General features: G+C 25.6%; 6 protein-coding genes and 1 long non-coding RNA gene across 13 annotated transcripts in view; 3 read left to right on the top strand and 4 right to left on the bottom strand.

The window, feature by feature from the left end:
- Positions 1-3,363, bottom strand: part of LOC141524273 (uncharacterized) — a 94,423-nt gene extending 91,060 nt beyond the window's left edge. The window contains exons 1-3 of one of the 5 annotated variants that reach the window (XM_074238043.1): positions 2,815-3,363; positions 2,695-2,732; positions 2,497-2,604 (exon numbers count right to left, since the gene is read on the bottom strand). The gene's annotated coding sequence lies outside the window, so the exon portion shown is untranslated. Of the gene's footprint in view, positions 1-2,496; positions 2,733-2,814 lie in introns of all 5 variants that reach the window. The other 4 variants (XM_074238045.1, XM_074238042.1, XM_074238044.1 and 1 more) reach the window with 4 other exon arrangements.
- An 8,980-nt stretch (positions 3,364-12,343) lies between these two features.
- Dpit47 (DNA polymerase interacting tpr containing protein of 47kD) lies at positions 12,344-16,094 on the bottom strand. Its single transcript, XM_074238106.1, has 7 exons — positions 15,854-16,094; positions 13,926-14,219; positions 13,666-13,837; positions 13,378-13,570; positions 13,039-13,316; positions 12,809-12,970; positions 12,344-12,507 (listed from the first exon to the last, which is right to left on the bottom strand). Exons 2-7 carry the CDS (start codon positions 14,035-14,037, stop codon positions 12,417-12,419), a joined length of 1,008 nt encoding a protein of 335 aa, XP_074094207.1. The 5' UTR covers positions 14,038-14,219; positions 15,854-16,094; the 3' UTR covers positions 12,344-12,416.
- Positions 16,095-16,255: 161 nt separating this feature from the next.
- On the top strand, positions 16,256-18,590 carry Got1 (Glutamate oxaloacetate transaminase 1). Of its 2 annotated transcripts, none has more exons than XM_074238103.1 (6): positions 16,256-16,393; positions 16,535-16,665; positions 17,102-17,392; positions 17,462-17,996; positions 18,100-18,242; positions 18,388-18,590. In XM_074238103.1, exons 2-6 carry the CDS (start codon positions 16,551-16,553, stop codon positions 18,546-18,548), a joined length of 1,245 nt encoding a protein of 414 aa, XP_074094204.1. In that variant the 5' UTR covers positions 16,256-16,393; positions 16,535-16,550; the 3' UTR covers positions 18,549-18,590. The 2 variants fall into 2 exon arrangements, with proteins under 2 accessions (XP_074094204.1, XP_074094202.1); XM_074238101.1 differs by having other exon boundaries at positions 16,262-16,397.
- An 891-nt stretch (positions 18,591-19,481) lies between these two features.
- LOC141524319 (small integral membrane protein 8) lies at positions 19,482-20,501 on the bottom strand. Its single transcript, XM_074238133.1, has 3 exons — positions 20,277-20,501; positions 20,039-20,166; positions 19,482-19,776 (listed from the first exon to the last, which is right to left on the bottom strand). Exons 2-3 carry the CDS (start codon positions 20,156-20,158, stop codon positions 19,621-19,623), a joined length of 276 nt encoding a protein of 91 aa, XP_074094234.1. The 5' UTR covers positions 20,159-20,166; positions 20,277-20,501; the 3' UTR covers positions 19,482-19,620.
- On the top strand, positions 20,196-22,211 carry LOC141524301 (bifunctional peptidase and (3S)-lysyl hydroxylase JMJD7-like). Its single transcript, XM_074238107.1, has 5 exons — positions 20,196-20,300; positions 20,409-20,600; positions 20,935-21,414; positions 21,550-21,802; positions 21,944-22,211. Exons 2-5 carry the CDS (start codon positions 20,537-20,539, stop codon positions 22,131-22,133), a joined length of 987 nt encoding a protein of 328 aa, XP_074094208.1. The 5' UTR covers positions 20,196-20,300; positions 20,409-20,536; the 3' UTR covers positions 22,134-22,211.
- Positions 22,212-22,557: 346 nt separating this feature from the next.
- LOC141524278 (uncharacterized) lies at positions 22,558-26,347 on the bottom strand. Of its 2 annotated transcripts, none has more exons than XM_074238051.1 (6): positions 26,200-26,347; positions 24,727-25,422; positions 24,422-24,643; positions 24,119-24,331; positions 23,363-24,040; positions 22,558-22,973 (listed from the first exon to the last, which is right to left on the bottom strand). In XM_074238051.1, exons 2-6 carry the CDS (start codon positions 25,402-25,404, stop codon positions 22,704-22,706), a joined length of 2,061 nt encoding a protein of 686 aa, XP_074094152.1. In that variant the 5' UTR covers positions 25,405-25,422; positions 26,200-26,347; the 3' UTR covers positions 22,558-22,703. The 2 variants fall into 2 exon arrangements, with proteins under 2 accessions (XP_074094152.1, XP_074094154.1); XM_074238053.1 differs by having other exon boundaries at positions 23,381-24,040.
- A 154-nt stretch (positions 26,348-26,501) lies between these two features.
- On the top strand, positions 26,502-27,682 carry LOC141524321 (uncharacterized). Its single transcript, XR_012478686.1, has 3 exons — positions 26,502-26,596; positions 27,032-27,445; positions 27,539-27,682. It is a non-coding gene; the product is annotated as an uncharacterized LOC141524321 (long non-coding RNA).
- Positions 27,683-27,938: the final 256 nt, after the last annotated feature.

Here is a 27,938-nt window from a genome sequence, read left to right as displayed (position 1 = left end):
AACCTTACATTGAAACATGTTTTCCATGAGTATATATACGGCGAGCTCTCTTGTAGCTAGAGCTGAAACAATTCTCTAAAATTACACAGAAGGTTGAAAAGACTTTGAGAAAAATATTTAACAACGAACAAAGTCAATGCACTTGAGAGTATATACCAGAAAGGGTCAAAGAGGTGAATCAAGATACTAAATCAAACAGGAATATAAAAATTTATTGGACCTGAGATTGAAACAATATTGAATCATTGGTTTACTTCAGTATAGAAAAAAATCAAAATTAAAAGATCATTTTTTTTTTTTTTTTTTTTTAATTTAAATTATCAAAATTTGAAAAAAAAAAATTTTTTTTTTTAATTAATTGCATTCTATAATTTTTAAACGACTAATTTCTAATTTATTGGAGCAAATATTGAATAATTAATTTACTTGTTTATTTTTACTAAAAAATTTTTGAAAAAAAAAATCTCCAATTTTTACAAAAATTAATTGCCCTCCATAATGAAAATAAAAAAAATTAAACTTTGAAAAATTATTCTAATGTTTATTAAAATGCCTAATGCTGAACAACCCTCGGGCTAGACTATATACCAGAATATGGTCACAAAGTTTAAGCCAAATGGTAGAGAGATTTCCGGCCAAGTGTAATAGATATACAACCATATGCTCTATGATTATTTGACAGTTGTACTCTATCTGAGTATGTACATCTCAAGTTTACATATTGATAACAATCATGACGATCATTAGTCATTGTTGATTTAAATTCCCAGTAGAATTACTATTAATTATTTCTATAAGGACAGTAATAAGTACCCGGAGGTGCAAATAGAGTAAACTATTTTTTAAAACGATTTAAACTTTAAAAAGTATGCGCTTAAGGTGCGAGTTACCACTTACAAGACAGTTGCTAAAGTTTTAGCTCTATTAAAGTACACACTATTTAGAAAAACTTTGTTTAGCTATAGATCCAAGTGAAAAGTTAAAACCACAGGTTGAGTTTTAAAATACATCAAATGCTACGTAGGTAGTATTTATAAATAAAATAATTCCATTGATATAAAATTCTACTGTGTTTTTTAAAATATACACCCTGCGCTCTTCAGAGGGTTTTATATTTCTCTCCTCTATATTTCGCTAATTCTATTAACTGGAATTACGTTAATGCCCCGTATTAAAATGACCAAATCCAAATCCAGCTTGCATTTAAACGTGTGACAACTATCATGCACATTTATTTCATTCACTTTTATTCTCCCCAGAGACAACCCTCGTCTCTAGTCGACACCCTACAATCCCGACCGGTTTCCCCTATGACTTCACATCTAAGACATTTTATAGTAAAAAAAATTTCAATGGCTTTACTGAACCATTTAAAACTTTTGGGAGTTTCAAATCTGTCAAGACTTTTGACACGGCTCTTTTCTCTTTTTTTAAGTAATAAGTTAATTGTCTAGAGATTTTTAAATTTGCCAGGTGACATAACGGAGCTCACTGTGTAATTCATTGGCAAATATATAATTTATACTTCGATAAATTAGCCACATAATATATATTGACGCTAAAAACACCGGCTCGTTTTTTTAAGCCTATAATAAAAGTCCGCTGGAAATATTTCAGTCTTGGTTTAAATTTTATCACGTTATTATTCCAGCATCGAACAACACGACACGATAGCCTAGAGTAAAAACAGCAGCAATCAAATTTGATGCATGCCGCTCACTGCGAAAAATCTTTGTACGTATTTACATGAAACAGCACTTGTCATAGTTTTATCGTTTTATCCAATCCGCATTCACTTCTTCGCTTGGTTTTTATTTTTTGTCAATAATTATAATTAGATAAATATTTATATGTAATTTGTAAAAAAAAATTTTTATTCTATGCTTTGTATTGTTAGCATTAAATTTAGTTAATTGCAAAAAAATATTTGCAATGACAAATATTTATCAATTCAAGTAAATATTGTGTGAAATAAAAACTTTTAATGAATTAAGTAAACAGTATCATTGAAATAAACATTAACGCAGTTTATTTAAACTAATATTTACTGAATTTATATACTGTTTTTGGTAAATAAAAATAATGCTGAAACTTATCTAATTTTTTTTTTAATTATTTAAAAAATTAATTAGCATTTAAAAAAATGTTTTTTACAGTTTTTAAGTGTAAATTCTTTTAAAAATTTTATTTGAAATAATTTATTTATTTAATTATATTTTTTTTTAATTTTAAAAAAATTAAAACAAAAAAATATTTTTTAAAAATTGTTTTATAATAATTTTTTAAATAAAAAAAAAATTTTTAAATGTCAGCTAGTTTAATTTTTATTTCAAAAACAAATACTTTTTAAAACGTGCCCGATCAGTGAATAATCGGCAGACAAAAAGCAGCTTTAATATCAAATAATAAACCAACATGAACTTAGCATAGAATAATAATTTCCCTCTAAAAGTTTATTTACTCAGTATAATAACATACGTTGAGTTTTCCCCTTACCTAAAACAACTTTCCTCGGAAAATCCTCTTCAAATTAATGTATATCCAAACATCATCTCAGCACCGTAAATACTTTTATTATCAAAAACCACAAATATCTTTTATCGTCTGACAATGAGAAAGAATTTTAAAATAATTCTCGTGGAACTGGAGTAAAAAAAATTTACTACTTTAAAACAAAACTCTGAAGTAACTCACCGATTTCTTTTACCGTCGCATCGACACAAACGAACAGCCTGAAGAAGAATATAAAAAACCAATAGAATAGAATAAAGTGGATAAAAAAATAAAAAAAAAAAACAAAGTTATAAAACTTACCAATTACACTTGAGGATCTTAATATATCTAGTGGATCCTCAGAATACCTCGAAAATAATTAAATCCAACCGTCTCGGGGATAAAAACTCAGTTGCTGTTGCGAGCACTAAAACTCACATACACTAATTTTTCCACAAGTAAACACCAAACACTTTTGAATCTGTCGCATGGCACTCTTCACTCCAAGTACATATAATATAATAATATAATACGTAAAACCTTTATTTCCGTAAAACAAAAAAATACTCCGTGTATTTTTTTATTATTATTATTATTAAAAACACACGCGTGGATTAAAACCGAGTCGTAAACAAATAGTGCGCGAACTTTAAATTTTAACACATAAATTATTTAAAAAAAAAAATAAAATGAAGTACAATTATTAATTAATATTAATGAGTATAGTTAAATAATAAAATAATAATAAAAATCTTAATTGTTAAAGCAAAAGAATTTAACCAGGTACGGCGGCCATTTCTGTCGGTCACTAGTGTAGCGATGTTTTTATCTCAACACACATTTAATGACCAATAAGATAAAGAAACATAATCCCACCTGCTACGAGGCCTCGGAGGCGACTGATGCGGGAAGTACGGGATGCGAGTTGCGAGCAGCGAACGTGTTTCGGACAATCCCCTCAAAACTCACAACGACTTGGTTGCCATCTTGCGCTGCCGAGCGTCGACACAAAGACCGGAGATTAACGACCGCGTACGAATGCGCACGAAGTTATGGGCACACTGAAAAAATACTGAGTAGTCTATCGACGCCGCATAGCACCGCATAGTGAGCACGCTTTTTCGTGATCTACACAAGTACGCTTGAGTGTTGGTTCTTGTATTTATATTCGAGAAGAAGAAGAAGACTATATCTACTGCTATAGCTGCCATCCACTGAGGAAGAAAAGCTGTGTACTAAGTAACGAAACAGGATGAGAAAGGAACACCAGATACACCAGATACACCGATTCTATCGGACCCGCTCTTCGATTAATTTACTTTTCAGAAGAAATAACTATTTAAATGTATGTAAATCTACTGCATTAAACTCTACGAATAATCTATTTTTTTTCTACCACGAATTTCGTCTAGTTCGATACCAACGGGACTCTTCACGGTAATAAACTCGAAAAATTATTCGTTTACTCTAGAAATAAACATATAATGCTAAAATTAGCCGACATTTTTTTTTTTTTTTTTTTTTACAATAATTAAATTAGGACTAAAAATTTTTTTTTTTTTTTAAATTGAAAATAAAAAATTTTTAGACGTCGGCTAATTTAATTTTCATTAAATTGGCCATTTTTTGATATTTTTTTAACAAACAAACTTATTCCAAGAAATTACTTAAAAAAAAAAAAAAAAATTATACTGAAGTTGGCAGACATTAAAAATTATTTTAAAATTTTTATAATAATGCAATCATTGTAAAAAAACTTAAATTAAAAAATTCCACATGTGAAAATTTTTTTATCATAATTTGTTTGTTAAAAAAATTATTAAACACCTATAAAAATTAATTTTCATGAAATAAATTCGCAAGATTTTATTTATCTGGGAAGCGCGTAAACTTACACGTCGTCTTGGTTTTAAATTACTTTTTTCGGTGGTAAATTTTAGATTTTATTTGTGTTGATTCGATCATTATGCATGTACTTGTAAAGATTTTTCACTTTGGTAGTTTATTAGCATTCTGGATAAAGATAAAATTTTTATGGAAGCTTTTTGTAGTAGAAAATTTAATTTTTTCCAAAAAATTCTGAGAGATTTTTAGTTAACTTTTTTTTTTTAATTTATTAATGAAAATTCCCAACGTTATAAAATTAAACTTTAAACTTATAGCGTTACTTGAACACTAAAGTTATAAATATACCATAAAAATTAATGATTGAAATAAATTTTTCAAGTGTGTTGCTATTTAGAATTATTCTCCAGGATCGTGTGTAAATAGTTTACTTAATGTTTTATACCAGCAGTTAACATTTGGATCTTTAAATAATAAATAAGCAATATCGTTAAATTTTGAAGCCCGTTTTTCTACTCATTACACGACGATCGAGAAAAAAAGTGAAAAGATACACTTGAGTATTGTTTAAACACTAGCAGGGAAGTCTGGGTCTGCATCAAGACCACCTCCTGTGCATGTTTATACGATGTTATTTTTTATTTATCTTTTTCTCTTGCTTTTAAGTTCTCTTCCATCTATTAATATAAATCAGCACAATTAATTCACCCGAGCAATTTGAAGCACATCAACGGTGTGTGTGTGTGTGTGTGTGTGTGTGTGTGTGTGTGTGTGTGTGTGTGTACAAAGGGAAATTTTCATGGAAATTTCTCGCGTGGTACAGCTCACAGGTCCCCCAACAGAAGGGAGGATTATTAACCTTATTCGGGTTAATTGTTTCTCGTTTTAAAATTCGGCCCTCGCGTGCACCTCATCCTGGATGTATAATTAAATACCCGAGCTTACACATATGTACATGACGCTTGGTATTTATATACTCATATCATACATCACACGTCGTGTTATGCGTGTAAATCAATGTTAAATGATCATACATTAAAATTAAACCGTAACTTTGCTAGTTTGCTCGTAATAATCTATGTTATTAAGAAAATAAGAAAAATTTTCTCTCTCCCTTCCCCTTCGTAATTAAGAAATGACCTTATATCTCGTTAATTATTGAAATTTTTAAAGATATAAGCTCATCCCGATATTACACCCATCAAGACCTTTAATTTGAGTACCCACATGCATTTTCATATATTTTTCATATATACATATATCTAATATATATATATATATATATATATATATATATATATATATATATATATATATATATATATATATATATATATATATATATATATATATATATATATATGAAAAATTGATGTGGGTACTCAAATGAAAGCTTTCGATGAATATATAACATCGAGATGAGCTTATATCTTAAAAAATATCAATAGTTAAGAATGTACAGTGCAATTTAATAAAAGCAAAATTTTGTTTATTTATACTTCACATAATAATTAAATTTAACATTATTTACAAATTTATTTTCTAGACACACCAATCTAAAACATATTCTACACAACATACATTTTTTTTTCACCTGGAAAATAAAGTTTTAAAATATTTAAGTCCGATCACGTTTCTTTTCAGAGAATCTTAAGTTTATATATTGCACTGAAAAGCTTACATCAGTAAATCCTGTCTCTAGGTGCAAGTTTAACTTATGATATGCGTATTTGTACTTTTAATTTTTTATTATTATTGTATAGAATACCATTAAGTCTTGTCAAGTCCTCAGTTTCATCATCTTAAATAAATTTTTAGATGATTTATCGTCCCATTAAATTCCTTTCGGATGCCTAATTGACGGAGAAGAATTTATTGTACAGGTATTAAAGCTAATTATTTACCGAGTTTAAATTAACTATATCTTTATGTCCGCAACAAGTGCAGGGTAAGCCTTTGTAATATTAACTATGAGTTATAAAAGTATATAAAAAGCCTGATTGTATGAGTTATATTCATCTGTTCTATGAAATTGTTTGCTCGTAATTAATAGTAAAAATTTTTTTCTCATGTATTTATAAACGTATTTTTTTTTAATTACATGATTTACTTTTTGGGTTAATTTTGTTAGAGAGAATAAACTTATTGTTAATTGTTAGAGTAGTTGTAAAAAGGTATATATATATATATATATATATATATATATATATATATATATATATATATATATATATATATATATATTTATAAGTTTATTAATTTACGTTCTACGCTAATTTCAATTCATGTCCATTAAGTTCATAGGTTTAATATTTCGACTCGGGTTAAATATTCACATTCGGAATTTAATGGAAGTAATTATCACTAAATTGGAGTAGAATTCTCAATATTGATACAAAAGTCATTTGATTAGAAACTTAATTATCTATTATCATTTCTACAATATCTAATTAGCAATATAATAAATATATTAATTAACAATTATCATTTTTTACAGTTTTATTAAATAATAATTTTAGTTAAATTGCACTGTACTTTTTTTACTATTGACATTTTTTAAGATATAAGCTCATCCTGGTGTTACACTCATCAAGAGCTTTCATTTGAGTACCCACATGCATTTTTTATATATTTTTCATATATACATATATATATATAAATATATAAAATATATGAAAAATTGATGTGGGTACTTAAATGAAAGGTCTCGATGTGTGTAACATCGGGATGAGCTTATATCTTTAAAAATGTCAATAGTTCACGAGATACAAGGTCATAAATTTAAAATTAAAATCATAAATTAAAAAAAATCGTAATTTTTTTTAATTCTCTTCTCGATAATAATTCCATACAAACGAATAATGAAAGTTTCAATTCGAGTACATTACAGCTAAATAATTTTTTTATGAACGAGTTAATTAAAACTCACTTCGTTATTTAAAACTGCCTGATGCATTATTTTGATAAAATAAATATTGTTGATTGAAATAATAGCGTGAATGATCATTTATTTTTTTTTTTTTAAATGAATTTTATGCTCTCACGATAATTATTTTTATTTCAAAGAGAATAATATCATCGTTGATCAAATTGTAGTCAATATCATTAGAATAACATTTGAATTTCTATCCACAGCAGAAACCATTAAAAAATTAGGAGTGACAATGACAATCATTTAATTGCCAGTGCGGTTTAATTCAATGATAAACGTTTGTTATAACTTCTGTATTTGGATAATAATGTTTCAAAATTTATATTGATCGGGCATTTAAACAACGTGAGTTTGTAGAAAGCGATGTCAGACTGTCCGTTGCACATCATAGTTCCGCAACATACGTAACTACAGAACATTTAATTTAATTTAATTTGTATGGAGTAAAAATAGTCGATAAAATAATTAAAAGAAACAGTTTGATATAAACTTTATCAATTTTTAAAAGGCCAATAATTTTATCAAATATTGTCAAAGTCGGTAATAGCAAGTATAGATAATCCTTTGTCAATGTCTCGTCAATTAATTAAAATAATATACACTTAAACTATTCACTGTATGTAAATACTTGACATACATAATGCGTTCAATATAATAAAAGAATAAAAATAAATTTAGGAAATAATAATGTGATAATTACTGACATTATTAATAATATTAAATTATTAAATTAGAACTTAAAAATATTTTTTTTTTAATTGTTTGCAATAATTTATTTCAATGGAAAAAAATTTTTCAAAATTTTTAGATAGCTAATTTAATTTTGAGAAAAAAAAAAAATCAATTAATAAAATGTAAATTTTTTTGTATTTCGATAATCCTAATATGTAATACATATACATATTATGTATGTTATATATATCCAAAGAAAAACAGGATGATGCTAATGTTTAAATTTTCCTAGCGTCTTTCGCATCGTCAAACACCATCATCGTCGTGAAATCGATTCTAAAAAGCAAAGAGACAGAGACGAAAAGGCAGATGAGACAACGAGGGTGGATCCCATAATTCACCCCAATATACTTCGCTATCCTTCTCTTTACGAAGGTTTAACCGTCCCGAGCTGGTCGTATCGCTTCTCTAGTTGGGTAAAGCAATACCAAAGTGTAATAAGCGAATACATCAGTAACGAAACGTAAGTGATTCGTAATTCTACGATATTTTCATCCTTAACAGAATAATTTTGCGTATAAATATCACCCGACGGAAAAAATTAATCAGACTTAAAGTTAAATATTTTATTCGGTGTTAGATCGTCCAATTACGCGCGGTGAAAATATATTTGGAAATTTAATATTTTTGGTATCAAATTCTTAAGTTTTTGAAGATGATACTGAAGACATCTTATCTATCGATCTTTTTAACAAATAAATTATTATTATTAAAAAAAATTTTTTTTTTACAATTTCTTCTTTGAAATTTATTTAATTTTTTTTTTTTTCTTATAATTATTGAAGAGATAAATTATTAACAACTTGTTCTTTATTTTTTAACAAAGTATTAGGACCAGTTTTTGTACTCCAGGGTATAATTTTATCCGAGATTAAAATATGATAAAATATATCTATTTATTTAATGTATAGAGATACTCTGACAATAATTATAATAATCCCGGATAAAATTATACCCTTGATACAAAAAGTGGTCCTAAGTAAATCTTATTTTCAGAATAAACTTTACTCTAAAGAGATTAAATTTTATCCGATTGAAATTTTATTGAAAAAAATTTTCAAAATTAAGAAAATTTTAATGAAAATAAATTTAATAATTTTTAGAATTTTTTTTTAGCAAAAAAATTGACATTTAGAAATTAAAAAAAATTAAAAATTATTTTTTTATTAAATAAAATTTTTTAGACTGCTAATTTTAATTTTAATAATGTCATAAATTTAAACAAATCTCAAAAACTTTTTTTAAATATACATAAAATATATTAAAGTTGTTTATAGTTTCATATTAATTTTAGCCAAACACACAAAGTTTTAAGTATACTTTGAAATTACGAACTAATATTTAGACTGTTTAGTTTAATGAGGATAATATATTAATTTTATAGATTTTATTTATAAAACTATATTATTATTAAATACACAAAAAAAAAAAAAAAATATTTAAAGAGGATAAAAATAAATTTAAATATATTTTTTTAAACTAAATCTTTAAATTGATAAAAATGAAGACTATAAAAAGAAATAATGAATAATAACAAAGAATCTATTTACATTGTTGCAATTAATAATATTATTGAAAATAATTATTGAGTCATCAGAGGGGAGATTTATTAAATATTATTTTTTTTCTCACTTTGCAGATAAGATAAACACATGTGGACTATAAGCTCTTGCTGGGGAAATATCAGTCTGAAGCTTAGACACAAGATAAGAGAGTAAGTTCTTCACAAGAGTAAGTTAAGTACGTTTCTTATGATTTTTTTTTTAAATCAAAATTTTGGCGGTAATTTTAAAATTAAAATGTTTAAATTTCTTCCAACAAAAAAATTTTTAATTTTCTATTAAAAAATTTTAAGAGACATTTTTTTTTTGTAAAATTAAATTTCCTAAAAATTTTTTTATAAAATCAATATTAAATATTTAAGCCATTAATTTTAAAATTGAGACAAAAATCTTGGCCTTAATTTTAACATGCAGTGAAATTTATAAAGTTAGTTATAAAAATTTTATTGCAAAACAATAATAGATGTGTATTCACTGGGTGGATTTATTGCTTGATTGATTTAAGCCAATAATTTACCTTAAACCACTCTATTTATCACCAGAGATCTGCAGATGTATGGCTGTAAATTACAGTATCATCATGTGTTCAAGCATCGAGTCACTTTACTGAGGATTCATCCATCTAGTATGTACATTTGGGATGAAACCTTTCGAACAGTATAGCATTCACATCAACATAATATCTGATGGCATAGCAATCAATCTGCCCAGTTACATGATAGTATGCATAATTCTAATAATTTCTAATGGGATTCTACTCTTTTGACATGATTTTATTTATTTTGGTAGATTTTATTGTAATACACTCTGAAAAATTATTTTTGCAAATGATAGCTTGAAAAATTAATTATTAAATATTTTAAAGATTTAAAAATTATCAAAACTTTTTATGAAATATTTTATTTAAAAAATTTTTTTTTTGGCGTTTCAAAAATTATGTGAAATTTTTTACAGTTGACATTTTATTTTTTTATCAAAAAAAAAAAAAAAAAAATAAAATAAATAAATAAATAAAAAAAAAATAAAAATTTTAAATTCCGAAAAATTAATTTCAATATAAAAAAAAATAATTACTGCAGAGATCGTTTACAATTTGGCTGGCAATTTAAATAACAATATTTTTAATTAATTTGTATGTAAATTGATTGCTACATTTAATTAATTATTTTACATTTGTATATGCGTAATTAATTACAATTAAAATGGAAATTATATTTTTTTTGTACTGCAATAGAGGTATTATTTAAAAATAATCACAATAGAGTCAGTACCGGAATTTATCGATACAGATAAAAAAAGGATAAATTAAAGTTGAGTTAGTATATAATTATTAGATTTTTCGTAGTTCTTCAGAAGATGATATTAAATAGAGAATTGATATATTTTCGGTCCGACACGATGATAAATTCTCATGTGTAAAGATAACGGTGCTTCAAAATTACTCGAAAAGTTCTTGAACTGAGTACCTAGCTGTTCTCATACTTAACGCTGGGTTACGAGCCGATAAAAAATGATCCACGCTAGTTTAAAAAGAGTTTTATTAATCTATGCAGTATAAAAAAAATTTTAACGCACTATGCAGTTATATATTTCCTTTTTTTCATCTTCCGGACTCCTTTTTACTGAAAATTTCTCTACTTTCAATCATCTTTTGTTGTAAGTTCATTCATAATAAATGCTATGATATAAATTAAACATTATTAGATTGATAAAAAAAATTTCTTGTGGGTTCAAAATTGTGTTAAAAAATGTTTATGTTAACACTTAAAATATTTAACACTTTTTTGTGTTAATTTAACATAATAAATCTTAAATTTACCCATAAAAATGTTAAATATTTAACAAAAAATTTTTTGACGCATAATTAAGAGTCAAACGTTTTCCTAATTTTTTTATACCTGACTAATAAAAGTAAGTTTAATAACAGGTAAAACGTCAGTAACATGATGTCAATTAAATAAATAAGTAATATAGACAAACACGAGTTGATGCACATGAGAGAATATATTTTCACTCTAAAAATTTTTATCACGTTATTTTGACTTCTCTGCATGCCCTGTTATGTTGTGAATAATTGATTGTAGTATACGTCTGTCTATCAATATTCATTTACGCTTCTATCTCCAACACATTTCAAGGCTTACTTCCCTGTATTTTGCTAAATAGGAAACAATGGATGGAACATATCAATGTTTCTACCATTAATATAATTAGAGGGTGTCATTCAGGTGAAAATGTTCCATCTTTAATTTAATTAGTAATTTATTACTGCTAAATTAAATAATTAATTTTAAACAAATAAGTTAATAATAGTCGAGGTGATTAGTTATAAAATAACTTATTTAATTTTTTTAATAATCTCAAGTTAATAACCAATAAATTTAGAGACCCGTTTTTGTAGCATATCGTTTTACTATTGCGCTTCCGCTCTTATTATAGTAGTATATCTCAATCGATGCTGATCAGATCGTATTTCAAAGTGAATAGATTTACAAATATCTCGAAAAATCTCATTTGAAAATTAAAGATCGAATTTCACAACAAAAAAATCGTAGATTTATTGATAGATCTAAGCATGCACATCCTTAAAAATTTAATTGGATTTCATTAGACATTAAAAGATTAAATTTCATTATTTTATTTTTAATTTTCATAAAATATCTTTCGGTAAAATAAAATTTTCCTTTAAACTAATTAAAGATTGATAAAATAAATTAATCAAAATTTGGTCACAGGAATTAATTAAATAATTTTACAATTTTTTTTTCTCACAACTGTCTAATTGTTAAAAATTTATTTTTAAAATTTGATAGATCAAATTATTATAATTTACAAAATTATAATTACAATATTTAAGACTTATAATTGTCTAAAAATTTTTTTTCTGAGTCACTGTTGGCGATTAAGATGAAAAATGAAGGAGTTCCTGCTTTTATTATGTACCTAAAAATTAAAAAAAAAAAAATTAAGTTTAATTTTTAGGAAAAAATTAAAAAAAATTGAATATTAAATTTAGCAATGACAATTTTTTAATTTTTTTTTTTTGCCATAATTTATTTGTTAAAAAAATTATAAAATTAATTTTTATTAAAATTAGCAGTCATTTAATCATTTGTTAATTTTTTTTGATAAAAAAATTTATTTGAAAAAATTGCATTTTTAATTTTGCAAAATTTCTACTTGTCAAATTTTTTTTTTGCCGTAATTTATTTGTTAAAAAAATGAAATTGAATAGAAAATATACCCTTTTGTTTTCAATATCGATCCTAATGTCTGACTAATATCCACTTTATGGATAACTTTGTTATCAGCTTCCAAATAAACATTTACACTAAAAAGATTATAGTGCCTTCCGGAGTCCCACTCTGGGGGTTCACTCAAAACTTCCTCTAGTTGATCTACAAATCTAAAATCATGAAACAAAGTTAAGACCTTGTTCATAAAAAAATAAAAAACAAAAATATATATTTTTACCTAGAATCTTCATGAAAATTTTGAATAAAATCTGTCTGAAAAGTTTCTGGATACAAAATAACAACCGGCCAAATTAATTTACCCTCAGCGTCTAATTTTACAGTATGATCAGCTAATTGCGGAATTTGCGGAACTAAATGTTTAGTTTCAAAATTTTTCTGTCCATTAGAATCAATAATTAAATTCCGCGATTTAATTGTTTCCTCTAATTTTTCACTTTTACGTTTTTCTATTTCCTCTCGTTTGTCCTTCAATCTTTCAATTCGATTTTTTTGTTTCTAAAAAAAATAAATTTTAATTAGCAAAAATTTTCAGTAAAGATAATAAATATTTTTATACTTGTTCTGAAATAGCTGATGTCATTAAACGAGAAATTTCCGCACTCGGTCTATTTTCAGCGATATATTTATTGCAGAATTCAATACATTGGTCATAATTTTTAATATGATAACTGCATCTCGCAGCTCGGGATAATGCTTTTGAATAATTCTGTTGAAACTTCATAGCCTGTTTACTGTCATTCAAGCTCGACCTTTGTGCGCCATACAATAATATATATTTTATTTCACAACACATAAATGGATAATGCTATTATTTTAAAATTCAGTAAAAGGTTGTATAATTTACCGATAATTTTTCAGCATATAATGGGCCGCTGCTCTATTATTATACAATTGCGCACGAATATTGTCATCTTTACACTGCGTTTTTAAACCTTCTGTATAGCTTAAAATTGCTAGACGGTATTTTTTGTATTTAAAATTAAAATTGCCGTCTTCTTTATAATTAATCGCCAGCTCTGAAATTATTAGAAGAATTTTTAAATAATTAGTGATATAAAAAATGACTTAATTAAAAAAAAAAAAAAAAAAAAAAAAAAGAATAACCATCTGGAGTATTTTCTTCTTCACTGTATTTAAGTTGCTGCAAGCCATCCATAAGTGGAGAAACTTCTCCATTTTCAGGAAACTGTTTCATAAAAAACGGATGTTTCTCCATTTCTTCTTGCCATCGATCCTCTGGCCATCCTTCTGAGTACGGCTTCTTTTCAAAACTATTAATGTATTCATCTAGTTCATTATCAAGTTTAGTGGCCAGCTCTAAGCGCTCTTTATCGGTCCAATTTTTTTATTTGATTTTTCTTCTTTATTAACGCTCAACATATTTTCTTTTAATCAAACCTGAAAAAAAAAAAAAAAAAAAAAAAAATTGATTTTTTTTTTTTTAATTTGCGATGGATTTTTTTAAATAAAAATAAATATGTTAAGAAATTATCACATCTTAATCAAAGTACGCTTATCCGCAATAAATCATTGATTACCGTAGATATACACATGTTAATGTAACAGTTGATCAGAAAGATTGATCAACAGATTAACAACTCATTTTATTATAAAGTATGTGACGCAACCCCTGAAATTTACTCCCCCAAAGCAATTATCATTCTAATACACGATTTTATCACTAAAAGTCAGCTTATTTGAAACCAAGTACAAATGTAACCAAGAGGGGTCAGATAAAGTCATAAAGCTGGAGATAAAATCGGCTTTTGTATAAAAAAAAAAAAAAAAAAAATGTACAATCGATATTCGATCTAGAATTTTATGTTTATTATTTGTTTGATAGTCAAAAATAATTTTTATAAAAATGTTTACTTTTTTATTATTATTATTATTATTATTATTATTATTTTTTGAGAGAATCCACTTAGCAGGGGAGAGAAATTTTATTAATTTTGTAGACTTGAGAAAATGGATCTTAAGAGGAAAAATATATATTTTTAAATCTTAATTTATGAGTTGCCTGTGTGGAGTCTGAGCGCCACTTTGAAATCTCCGAATGATACTATGTAGATCATTTTCAGCTGTGCGTCGGCTAAGTGTTTTATATTTGTCAAAACTTTCACTTAGAAATTTTAATTTTTTCTATTAATATAATGAAAAAAAAATTTTTTTTGATTAATTGGAATTATTTTTATTGATTTTTAATAAATTATTAAAATTGAAATATTAAAAAATTAATTTTTATTTAAAACTAAATAGTTAATACATAAAATAAAAGTTTATTGAATTATTTTAGATATTTAAAGTTTGATTAATTTTTCTAGTTGCCTGGAAAAATTATTATAATTTTCTTGAGATATTTTTTTTCTGTAAAAAATTAAGAAACCAAATGATTTATTGAATTTGGGGCTGAATTATCTATCTGATTTATGAAGCCAGACGGATAAAGTCGAGAGTTGCCGAATAAACAAAAATTTTGGAGTAGAAAAATTTTTTACTTGCTCAAGATAATTGAAATAGTAATTTAAAAAATTCAAGTATATAATTTAAGTCAATTATTTCAATTAATCAAATATTTATAGCAATTAAATAATTATAAAAAAAATTAATGACATTAAAGTTATTTAAAAAAAATTACATTTTTTATTTATTAAAATTTATAAAAGTTCATTTTTTTAATAATTTTTTTTGCTACAATTTATTTGTTAAAAAAATTAAAACAATTGTAGAGTGACAGCTAAATTTAATGTCATAAAAAATTAAATTAAAAAGTTTCAAATGTAAAAATTAATAAAAATTACAAGTAAAAATTTTTACAACCATTTTTTTTATAATTGATTTATTAATAAAAATTTTTAAATTAACAGCTGACTGCTAAACTTCAGTATTATTTCATAACTTGTTTATTTACAATTTTTTGACTAAAAACATTTTAAATTTGTAAAAAAAAAATTCAAACATCTGAATAAAATTATTAAAATTATAATTATGAATATTTTGTGATAATTTATTGAATTAAAATTTTAATTTACCCAAATTCAATAAAAAAATCTTGACTTTGACAATTGTTGACAAAAATTCACAGGTTATGTGATGAACAGCACACGGACAATGTGTTTTTTTTTTTTTTTTTTATTTCTCTCTCACTCCCGGCAGGATACTGAAGTTAGCTGACAGTTGTCAATTTAAAAAATTTTTTCAACACATAAATTGCAATTAAATGCTTTAAAAAATTTGCTCCGATAATTTTCTTTAATTTTCACTTGTAAAATTTTGTTATTAATTTATAATTTTCTATACAATAATTTAATTTGCTATAAAATAATAAAAAAATTTCAACTTCCGTCAACAAGCCACTAGAGAGCGCGCCAGTACGAAAAATTTAGGGACATAATTTTTGTAACTAAAAAACAGTTTGTATTTTGGTCATTGCTCGCTCACCGACACTCGTCACATGTCGACATTTCAATTCGATCCCACCCATCATTATTACTTTTACCGAGAACCAAGAGATCAGATATCAGTTCATAATCATAATCAGTATTTTTTCACATATCACGTGAATTTACCAAGTATGTAAGTCTGACGTTACAATAAATCATTATTCATGACATAAATTATAAATAACACATAAATAAATACATGAGCACATAAAAAAAATTTTTTTTGACATAAATAAAACAATAATATAGATATTTATATTTTTTTTTTAGTTTGCATTAGCCGAAAATGTCGATATCTAGATTTACTGGTATTGAATTGGGACCACCAATTGAAGTGTTTTCACTTGTAAAGACTTTTGGAGATGATAAATTTGAAAATAAAGTCAGCCTTGTAATGGGCGGTAAGTTAATTTATTTTTTTTCTTAAATTACATATTTTTAATAATTTAATAAATTAAAAAATTATAAAATTATAAAAAAAAAATATTATTTACTTATAATTTTAAAATTAAAAAATTCAATTAGTTTGTAAAATTAAATCAATATATTTTGTATAATTTAATTAAAACATATGTATCCCATAGATCAAAAAATTATCCGAGATATCTTTAATAGAAATGACCTCAAATTTAACCTTGACAAAATAAATGTTATGCAATTACCCATACAAAGTGTAAATTTAATATTTGTTAAAAAAATTCTTTAACGTCGCTAATTATTACTTAACACTGAGATAAAAATCGACAGATATAATTCAGATTTTGTTTATTTGTATTTATTTATTTATGATAAGATTTTTGAACATAACAGATAATAAAAGTTTAAAAATATTTTCAGCTTACCGAACCAACGAAGGAAAGCCATGGGTTTTGCCGGTAGTAAAGAAGGTAGAAAAATTATTGGCTGAAGATGATCTCCAAAATCATGAGTATCTTCCAATCCTCGGTCTGGAGGCATTTAGCCGGCTTGCAACAGTTATGTTGTTGGGTGAAAATTCCCAAGCGATTATTCAGGGCCGAGCATTTGGTATTCAATCGCTGTCAGGCACTGGATCTTTGCGAGTTGGAGCTGAGTTTTTAGCAAGAATTTTCCACTATGATACTTTTTACTACAGCACACCTACATGGGGTATATAAATATAAAATAACAATTAACCATAGATAGATAAAAAATTTTTAATTATATATCTTTATTTAGAAAACCACAAACTGGTATTCACCAACGCGGGCTTCAAAAAAGGATGTGAATATCGCTACTGGAATGCAGAGACAAAGAGCGTTGATATTGAGGGTATGTTGCAAGATTTGAGAGACGCTCCAGAAAATTCAGTGATAATTCTCCACGCTTGTGCCCATAACCCGACTGGATGTGACCCAACTCACGAGCAATGGAAGCAAATAGCCGATGTTATTGAGCAAAAAAAATTATTTACATTTTTCGACAGCGCCTATCAAGGCTTTGCCAGTGGAGATGTTAGTCACGACGCTTACGCTCCTCGTCTCTTCGCTGAACGCGGGATGGAATTTTTCTGCGCTCAAAGTTTCGCTAAAAATTTTGGATTGTACAATGAACGAGTTGGCAATCTCGTTGTTGTTATGAACAATCCCAAGGAAGTGGCTCAAGTTAAATCACAATTGACTTTGATTGTTCGTGGAATGTACAGCAACCCGCCAAATCACGGTGCTCGTATCGTTGCTACTGTTTTGGGCAATGATGATTTACATGAAGAATGGTGAGTTAATTTTTTTTTTCAATTATTTTATTATTATTATTATTATTATTATTATTATTATTATTATTATTATTATTATTATTATTATTATTATTATTTGCAGGAAAGATCATATTCGTGTGATGTCCAATAGAATTAAATTGATGAGAAAAGCATTGTACGATAGGATGTTGAAATTAAGAACTCCTGGAAATTGGGATCATATTATCAATCAAATAGGAATGTTTTCTTACACTGGATTGACTGGTAAATTTTTTTTTAGTAATTATCTATTAATTAAGGTGAAAGACCTAGTTATTTATTTTAATTAAAAAAATAAAATGTTCTCAAAAAAATCAATTAATTTAAAAATTATATTTATAAGCGTTTGAATTTTTTTTTTTAATTTTAGAACGACAAGTTGCACATTTAAAGGACCACTATCATATCTACATGCTTAGAAGTGGACGTATAAACATATGCGCGCTAACAGATAAAAATATTGATTACGTGGCTAACGCTATTCACGATGCTGTTACATTATTTGCGGATCCAAATAAAAATTCCGTTTAAACAGAGCTACCTTGCAATAAATATCTGAAGAGAAAAAAAAAAGTATTAATATTATTTATCTACCATTTACTATGAGTGTAACATTTAGTCTTACAGCACGACTAATTTTGTATCAAGTGATACAAGTAAATTTTAGGAACAAAGAGAACAATAATTGTTAGAATATTCTATACACTTATACATGTTGTTTATATAACCAAAATATTTAAGAGTTATCAGTATACTTGTTGATAAATGAAGAGATACTTGAGGCTTTATTCGTGAAATTTTTTGCGTAGAAAATAGATAGGCCGATATGGTAAAAGATTAAGTACAAAACAATCTTATTGACAATGCATTATTAATTATATACACTTGTTATAATCTTCATTCCGTATTGCATTATTTTAATTTTTTTTATCAGGTGCCAAATATATTATTTAGTCACTTACACAGATATTAATATTAATTAATTGATAATCATTTTACTTTTTAATATTAACAGCAATTAATTTCATTCAATTATGCCAAATTTAATATTGAAAAAATTTAATTTAAATTAAAATTTTCAAAATTATTTTTTAATGAACATTTTTGGTCACTTTAAAAACAAAAAAAAATTTTTTTACATTTCTACACTATCAATATATCTAGACTTGCAATTAAAAAAAAAAAAAAAAAAAAAAAAAAAAATTTACAAAGTCCAATTGATAATCATGACAATTAAGAGAAATTAATGACTAAAACTTTATTTTTCAAATAACTAAAATTTAGAAAAATTCATTAGTGAATTTAATTGTATGTATTCAGTGTAATTTGTGTGTAATTAATGAAATAGACAATAATGTGAGAAATCAACTGTATAACGAAGAAAAAAAAAATTAATTAACTTCAAGAGTTCACAACGAGAATTATATCATAATAATATTTGTTTAAATAAATTAACAGATATAATTACAGAAAAAACTATGTCTATTTTTTTTTTTTTTGTATAATTATTTACATAATTTCGCTAATTTATTTTACAAATAATAAATATGACAACGTGACAGCTCATGAATTGATGGAATTAAAAAATTAACTAAATTTTTTATCAACTCCATTTTGATTTCTTTTTTTTAAATGTTTCCTTGCCATCTGATTCAACTGCTGTGTAATAACCCATGTCTTCATATTGTGACCGCATGTACCAAATATATCCAGAGCATCCGATCATTGCTGTCAAACCTAATGCCATTATCACCGTGTTCTATAATAAATAAATTATAAAAGTTAGCGGTCAGCTGTTACTTGTTAATTTAAAAAATTAATTTCAATAAAAAAATGCTTCTAAAAATTTTCACTTGTAATTTTTATTAATTTTCACATGTGAAAATTTTTTTTAATAATTTAATTGTTATAAATTATCAAAAAAAATTTATTTGTTATAAAAATTAATAAATATTTACTAAATTAATTTTTATAAAAAAAATTATCAAACTAATTTTAATGTATTAAAAAAAATATCTTACCGGTCGTGCGTAGAGTTCAAAATTCACTGCTCTAAATAGCATTGTAGTCCTTACAGAACGTAAACCATCTCCTGGAGTTGCGGCTACTTTTTGTTTATCCTTGTCTTTTTTATAAAACATTTTTTGTTCTTAAAAATAACAGAAAAAAATTTTTTTTTAAAAACAATTATTTCACATGTATTGCATAAACTAGAAAAAAAAAAAAAAAAAAAAAAAAACAGAGGTTATGTATACTTACTTGATGCTTGTGATTTACAACAATGTAATTAATAATACAATTTTTCTATAAGAGTATTTTTTTTTTTTTTTTTATTAAATCCGCTGATTATTTATTTTTGCAATAATTTTACTGTCATAATTTTTTTTGCAGCATTATATATTTTTAAACAAGTTTAAAGTCAAGCGTCAACATAAATAAAAAAGACACTGAAGTTAACTGACATTAGAAATTTTTTTGTAGTTTTACAACAATTAAAAATTTTTATTTAAACAATTATTATGGAGAATTCTGAAAATAATAAAATAAATGAAGCATTTCATTTATTATCTCAAGAAGCTAAAGGTAATAAATACTAATATTATTTATTTGTCATATTTTATGAAATTAAAATTTAAAAACAGCTGACAATTTTTTAAAAATTTATTATTAAAAAAAAAAAAACTTACAATTATATAATTTTTTTTTTTTATTTCTTTATGAAGAATTTTTTATGGCATTTAAATTAGCTGTCACTTGACAATTTTTTAATGTTATTTTCAATTAAAAAAAATTTTTTTTTGGTTATAATTTATTTGTTAAAAATTTTTTAAATTATTAAATATGTGCTAAATTAATTTTTATAATATTTTTTATTAATTAATTTGATTTTTAATAAATAATTATAATTTTTTTTCAGAATTATATTTATCAGAAAAAATAGCAACGATATATATTGACGAAGTTAAAAAAAATCCACTAAAATTTCATCGTGATTACGTTTCTCGTAATATACCAGTTTTAATTAAAAAGGGAGCATATGATTGGCCGGCAATTAATAAATGGAGCGCTTCGTATTTTCGTGAAATACTTCCAGATAAATTAGTAACAGTTGCCGTAACTCCAAACGGTTACGCAGATGCAATAGTATCTAATAATGGAAAAAAAATATTTACTCTACCCGAAGAACGTGAAATGAAAATGTCTTCATTTTTAGATAAACTAAATAATCCTGTTGCTGATGAAATTTATTACATCCAACAACAAAACTCAAATTTTGATAATTATTTTCACGAATTATGGAGAGACATTAAAAATCTTTCATGGGCTTATGAACTTTTTGGTAAAAATCCTGATGCTATTAATTTTTGGATGGGTGATAAACGTGCAATTACATCAAGTAATTATTTTTACATTTTATTTTATTTATTTTTTTAAAAAATTCTTAATGTAAGAATTTTTACCACATTAAAATATGATTTGTTGCTAATTTTATCAATCTATGAATTTAAATAATTATTATTAAATATTTTAGTGCACAAAGATCCATATGAAAATATATATGGTGTGGTGAATGGAGTAAAAGAATTTATTTTGCATCCACCGACAGATTTACCATGGATACCTTATGGGAAGTATCCATCAGCTACTTACAAAAAACAAAATAATAATAAATGGGATATAATTTATAATGAAAATATTAATTTATCCCAAGAGTTGGACAATCTTGATTCAGAAAATTTAATACCATGGATTTCAATTGATCCTTTAAATCCTGATTATGTCAAGTAATTAAAATTTTTTTTACTACAATTTTTATGAATTTTTTTTTTTTTAATAGAAATTCAATTTTTCATGAAAATAAAATTAATTTTACAATTATTAAAAATTATTTTTTTATTAATTAATAATCATAAAATTAATTTCAGATACCCGCAGTATAAGAATGTCACAACAATAAAAGTAAAAGTTAAAAAAGGTGATGTACTCTATTTGCCATCATTATGGTTTCATCATGTACAACAATCACATGGATGCATAGCAGTTAATTTTTGGTACGACATGAATTATGACATTAAATACGCTTATTTCAAATTTATGGAATCACTGTGCCAATAAAAAAAAAAATTAATCATCAAGACAAACTGTTTACATTAACTACTATCATGATAAAAAATACATACATATAATTAATTATTTATTTATTTACTTTGAGTTACCACAAAAACACACTTATTAAAATGTTAAGATTAGAAATTAACTTTACCATCCAATCATTGTAAAATAATATAATATACCTTAAACTTTTAGTCTTATAAGTCATAATTAATTGATTATTTTAATAATTGATTTTTTACTTAAAAAATTAATTACTACAAATATGAATAATTGAATTTAAAAATTATGTTTTTGATAAAACAATACCTTTAAGTGGATGATAACTATCTTGTAACTTTGACATTTTCATAATTCATCCTTTTGTAAATAATGAATGATTTTATTATTGTTATTATTATTATTATTATTATTATTATTATTATTATTATTATTATTATTATTATTATTATTATTATTATCATTACATTAAATGCATTACTGATATTCGTAACGCCAAAAATGACGTGATGTAGAATTATTATGACGTAATCTGTTTTTATATGAAGACCTTGAACACTGAGTCAATGAATCTCAAGCGAAGTCATCATCGGGATCACTACTCATAGCACTTCTGTAACTGCGTTTACCGTATCCAGTACCATGTTGAGTTTCGTACATTTTACGGTTCTCCAGATAACGCTTGTAATTATTTTCACGTTTTCGTCGTTGTTCTTCGGCTTGTTGCCGTAATTTCTCTGGGTTCATGTGTGATGTCACCATATGCCGGGTCAGTGAACTCATAAATTTATAAGTTATACCACAAACGTCACACGATAAAATTTCTTGACTCTGTCCCTGTTGCTAAAAATTGGAAAAAAAAAAAAAAAAAAATTAATTATTATGACATACAATTAATAATATAAGATAGAAGACCCAGTTATTGACACTTGATAATATTTTAATAATTAATATTTATTAATAAAAAATTTTTTTCTAAAAAATTATTTAAAAAATTTTTAAATGTCAATTTTTTAATCATAATTTATTTGTAAAAATATTACTAAATTATTTTGATAATAAATTTAATTTTTAGATACTTGATTTTTTAAAAACATTTAATTTTTTTAATTAGAATAAAATTGCAAGTTCCAATAACTGGCTCTTTAATCTTATCTATAGAAATGAAAAAAAAAAATAATTCTCATGAGAAAAAAAAAATCATGATAATGATTGTACGTGAATAAACTTACCGGAGCTTTTTCACGTACCTGTTGTTGATGAACCATCATGTGACGCTGCAAATTATTAAGTCGATTGAATTCTCGACCACAAACTTCGCAATCAAATTTCTTATCAGGATCATGATTTTTTTTATGAACCATTAAATCAGTTGGAGTCATGAAAGTTTTGTTACAGATGTCACAGACATGACCGCGCTGCTGCTCAGCAGCCAGGTGAGATTTTTCGTGTTTTTCAAGAGCAGGCTTGTCGAGAAAACGACGACCACAGTAGATACAAGGCAATGGTTTTGATTCTGGGTTGTGAGAGCTCATGTGACGACGTAACGCCGGAGCAGTTGGGAATGTATCTTGACACTCTAAGCACTGGAATGGCCGATCACCTGTATGAGTCTTGCGATGCTTGGCTAATGAATTTTGATCAGGAAATCTTTTCGGGCACAAGTCGCAAGGGAAATTACGGGTCGTGATATCTTCCTCACGGGCGTGCTTTAACCTGTTGTGACGGAGTAATTGAAATTGAGTCTTGAAACTCTTTTGACAAATTTCACACTTCAATGCATCTGGCGTTGGAATAATAACTTGAGTTCTCTTCAGCCCATTTTCATCTTCTGATATAATTAAAGATATAGTCACGGTATTGTCTTCATTATCGACGTCATTATTTATTGGGCTGGATGTCGATGATCCCTTAAAAAAAAAAAAAAAAATGATAATTATTATTTAAATACAAAAAAAAAAATTGATAAAAATTTTTTTTTAATTTACCTGTCTCAATGAATTAGTGTCCAATTCCTGGACACCCAAAATTGATTCATCAGATTTTTGTTGAAGCTTTAGCTCCTGATTATCTTGAGGATCCTCAGACGTATCTGCGATAGCATAATTCCCGTCCTCAGTCAAATAAACTGGCTGCATTATTCCATTTTCATCTTTGAAATAAAGCTGACCATCTTCATCCTCATGAAGATATATTTGATCCTTAAAAAAATTACAATTAATTTTTCTGTACACATTATCAATTCAAAATAATTTTTTTCTATAAAGTATTGAGTCAAGTAATTAAAATACCTGATTTTCATCGCCTTGTTCTTCCATCATAACTTCATTAGTTCCGTCCCACTGTTCTTGCTGTTCTCCTTGTTCCTGGTCATCTTGCTCCAAAGCCTGTTCTTCATATTGATATTGTTCCCCGTCATTGACAGATGGAGTCATATACAAAGTTCCCATTTCACCGTCTTCATAATAAATTGTTCCTTCTTCTTCAGCAATATTTTCATCCAACCTTTCCATCTTTAAAAATAAAATTTTTAATGAAAAAAAAAAAAAAAAAAAAATTTAACGCACATGTAAAATGTAAAATGAAAAATATTTACTTTGATATAACGTGGATCTTCTTGTTTAGACTTATCTGATTTTTTTCCACCCAGTACAGTATAAACCAAGTCATTCTCAGTATTTTTAACAATTTCATGGTGATCTTCGTCAGACCTAATAATTACAGCCTCTTCATACTCCGAACTAGAATACTTAACAGTACGATAAACATTTTCACTTTTGGTATTCACGATTTTATTTCCATTAACAGTGACTTTCTCAGAATTTTCTTTGTTTTTAGCTGAATGATTGGACTTCAATTCCAACGGGTCGCTTTCTTCAAGCGTCCAATCTTCATCAGCGTCATAAGTAACTATTTGTTGAGAGTAATTATTCTGATTATCATCGGCAGATCTACTGTCAACTGTCTGATGTACTTTGTCCTGGCTCTGCGAGGAGTCATCATGAATACTTTCAGTGACAGAGACGGCCTGTGGCTGCTCTTCCTCGACTACTACTTCTTCCTCTTCTTCCTCCTCTTCAGACTCAACAACTTCAATCTCCTCGATTATTTCTACAATATCTTCACCTTGGATTTCTTCAACAGCTGATTCCTCACCCTCGTAAATTATTTCTTCTTCTTCTTCTTCTCCTTCCATTATGCTACCGCCTTTAGATTCTAAAATAGCTTTTAATTCTTCTACTTCCATAGCTGTTGATCCACCATTGCCCTCCATCCTTTACTACCCTATAACCTTGATAAAATTAAAAAATTACATTTTTTATTTTTTTCACTTTAATTTATTTGCAATAAAAATTCATAAAATTATCAAATATTAAATATCTGCTAAATTAATTTTCATTAAAAAAATTATTAAATACCCAGCTAAATAAATTTTCACAATAAAAATTATACTAAAGTAATAATTATTGCAATTAAAAATAAAATATTGATAAAACTTACTAGCAAATTTCATTTAATATTTATTCTTTATAAATTTTTAATATTAATAAAATAAACTAACACAAAGATTATTTCCAAGAATTTCCGTCAAACATGGTAAAACTGAATAACAATATAATTTATTAATAAAAATAAATGTAAAAAATTAGATAAATAAATAAATGATAAAAGTAAATATTTATAATTTACTCCAGTAATTTTAAAAGGTTAAAATGTGACAATAGGAGTACTAAAAGTATTAGAACGAATGGCCAGTAGGGAGCATGGAGGATGCCTGATGCGTAATCACAGTATCAACTCATCTTAACACTCGATTAACAAATTTCTAAAAATATTAAACAAATCAATTGTGTTGTCGTTTATATTATAAATAATAAGTAAAGAAATTTATTTGAAATGAAATTTGTTTTGAAGCTCAGTTCACCAGTCGGTACGGGAATGGCATGCATTTATCAACGGATAGCAAAATGGCTACGATTGAGCCGTGTATGCGTCTTGTTGTTTCTATCAAATTGCTCGGCTTATTAAATATTTAACGTGCTAATTAGCTTGATTATAAATAGCTTACCTAATTAATTAATTAAATAATTGTTGGTTTACGTTAAAAACCACAGCAACACAGAATATAAATGAATTATTACTCGGTCGATACTCGTCCAGCCGTTTTTCCCATTAGTCGAGTGACGCCACCATAATCATAAAATGCTTATCGATGGCTGCTTTTTCATTTAAGTCCCCTAGATTTTTACTGCCAACATTTTAAATTCCAGCCAATCATTACTTTCTATTGCTAGGGAGTTTTTTTTACAGATGGCGCTTGATAATCAGTTCCCGCCATTTTTTTACATGTTCTATATTTTTATTTTAGAAATAAAAATTGTCTATACTCAATATTCACAAAACAGGAACTCGGCCCTGGGGACATTTATAAACAAGACCTTTTATCATGACAATTAAATTGACAGGTATTAAAAATTATTTTTATAATTTTATAACAATAACAATTAAATTATTATGAAAATTAATTTAGCGGATATTTTATCATTTTTAGAATTTTTTTTAACAAATAAATTGTGGCAAAAAAATTAAAAAAAAAAAAAAAAATTTACATTTAGAAATTTTAAAAACAAAAAAATGCAATTTTTAAAAATAATTTTTCGTACTTAATTTAATTGTTAAATAAAATTACAAATTAATCAGATGACAACTGAATTTAATGTCATAAAAAATTCAATAAAAAGTTCCAAGTGTTAAAATTAAAAAAATTAAAACTATTGACAGTTGTCAGCTAACTTCAAGTGCATTAAAATACTTTTTTTTTTTTACCTGTCACTATTAATTAAACAAATGACATTCACAAATTTCTGTAAAATTTATGAAAATACATTTTTTTTTTCCAGCTATTAATAATAAATCAAATGTAAATGTTTAATTGAAAATAGGATTGTTTTCAACAAGATAAATTCGCAATATGCACCTATAGAAATATAAAACAAAACCCGAACAATTAACGATAACAGCCGAAAACACCCGAAAATCCTCTTGATATAAATAAACATTAAATTTTAATAAATTGACATAACCAGTAAACAAATGTCTTAAATAATAATCGAAAAAATGTTGTGGTTTTTCATTATTTCAATATTTTCAACATTTAAATTTGTATCTGCTTCTGGCGAATTTGATTTTGGCGACACACTGGCACTTATTTTGGGATTAATTATCGGAATTGTGGCATTTTTTGCCTGTATGGGAGCTTATGCTCGTCGAAGAGGTCAATTTGAGACTTTATGAGTTTGCTTTATTGATTTTTGGTAAAAAATAATTATATTTTATTTTTAATTATCCTGAAGCTTACTTGTCAGCTGTTAATTTTAAAATTTCTAATCACAATATTTTTATTACAGATATTAAAATGAAACGACTGACAATTAAACAAAAAATAAGATATGAAAAATGTCTTCCAATTAGTATAATCAGAATTTTTTGTACTGACATTTAAAAAAAAAATATTTATCCATGAAAATAAATAATATTTTATTTTGATAAGACATGTGGTATACTTTCTATTCTTCTCTCTATAATTCTTAAATATTTATTTAACTATAAATAACGCAATAATTTTTTTTAATTGTAAAATCATTTTTTATTTAATTTATTTTTTTTTTTTTTTTTTTTTTTTTTTTTTTTTTTTTTTTTTATTGAGCACCTGCTGCTTAAAAATTATGGAAGAAAATAGTTAAATAAAACTAAAAAAATCTACACCAGCAATTTTTAAATTTACGTAAAGCTCATTGAATCACAACT

This window comes from Cotesia typhae, unplaced genomic scaffold (genome assembly GCF_013202065.1).
Source record: "Cotesia typhae breed Kobodo isofemale line unplaced genomic scaffold, CoteBio_Ctyphae contig_22, whole genome shotgun sequence".
Classification (NCBI taxonomy): domain Eukaryota; kingdom Metazoa; phylum Arthropoda; class Insecta; order Hymenoptera; family Braconidae; genus Cotesia; species Cotesia typhae.
This window is presented reverse-complemented; position numbering and strand designations above follow the sequence as displayed.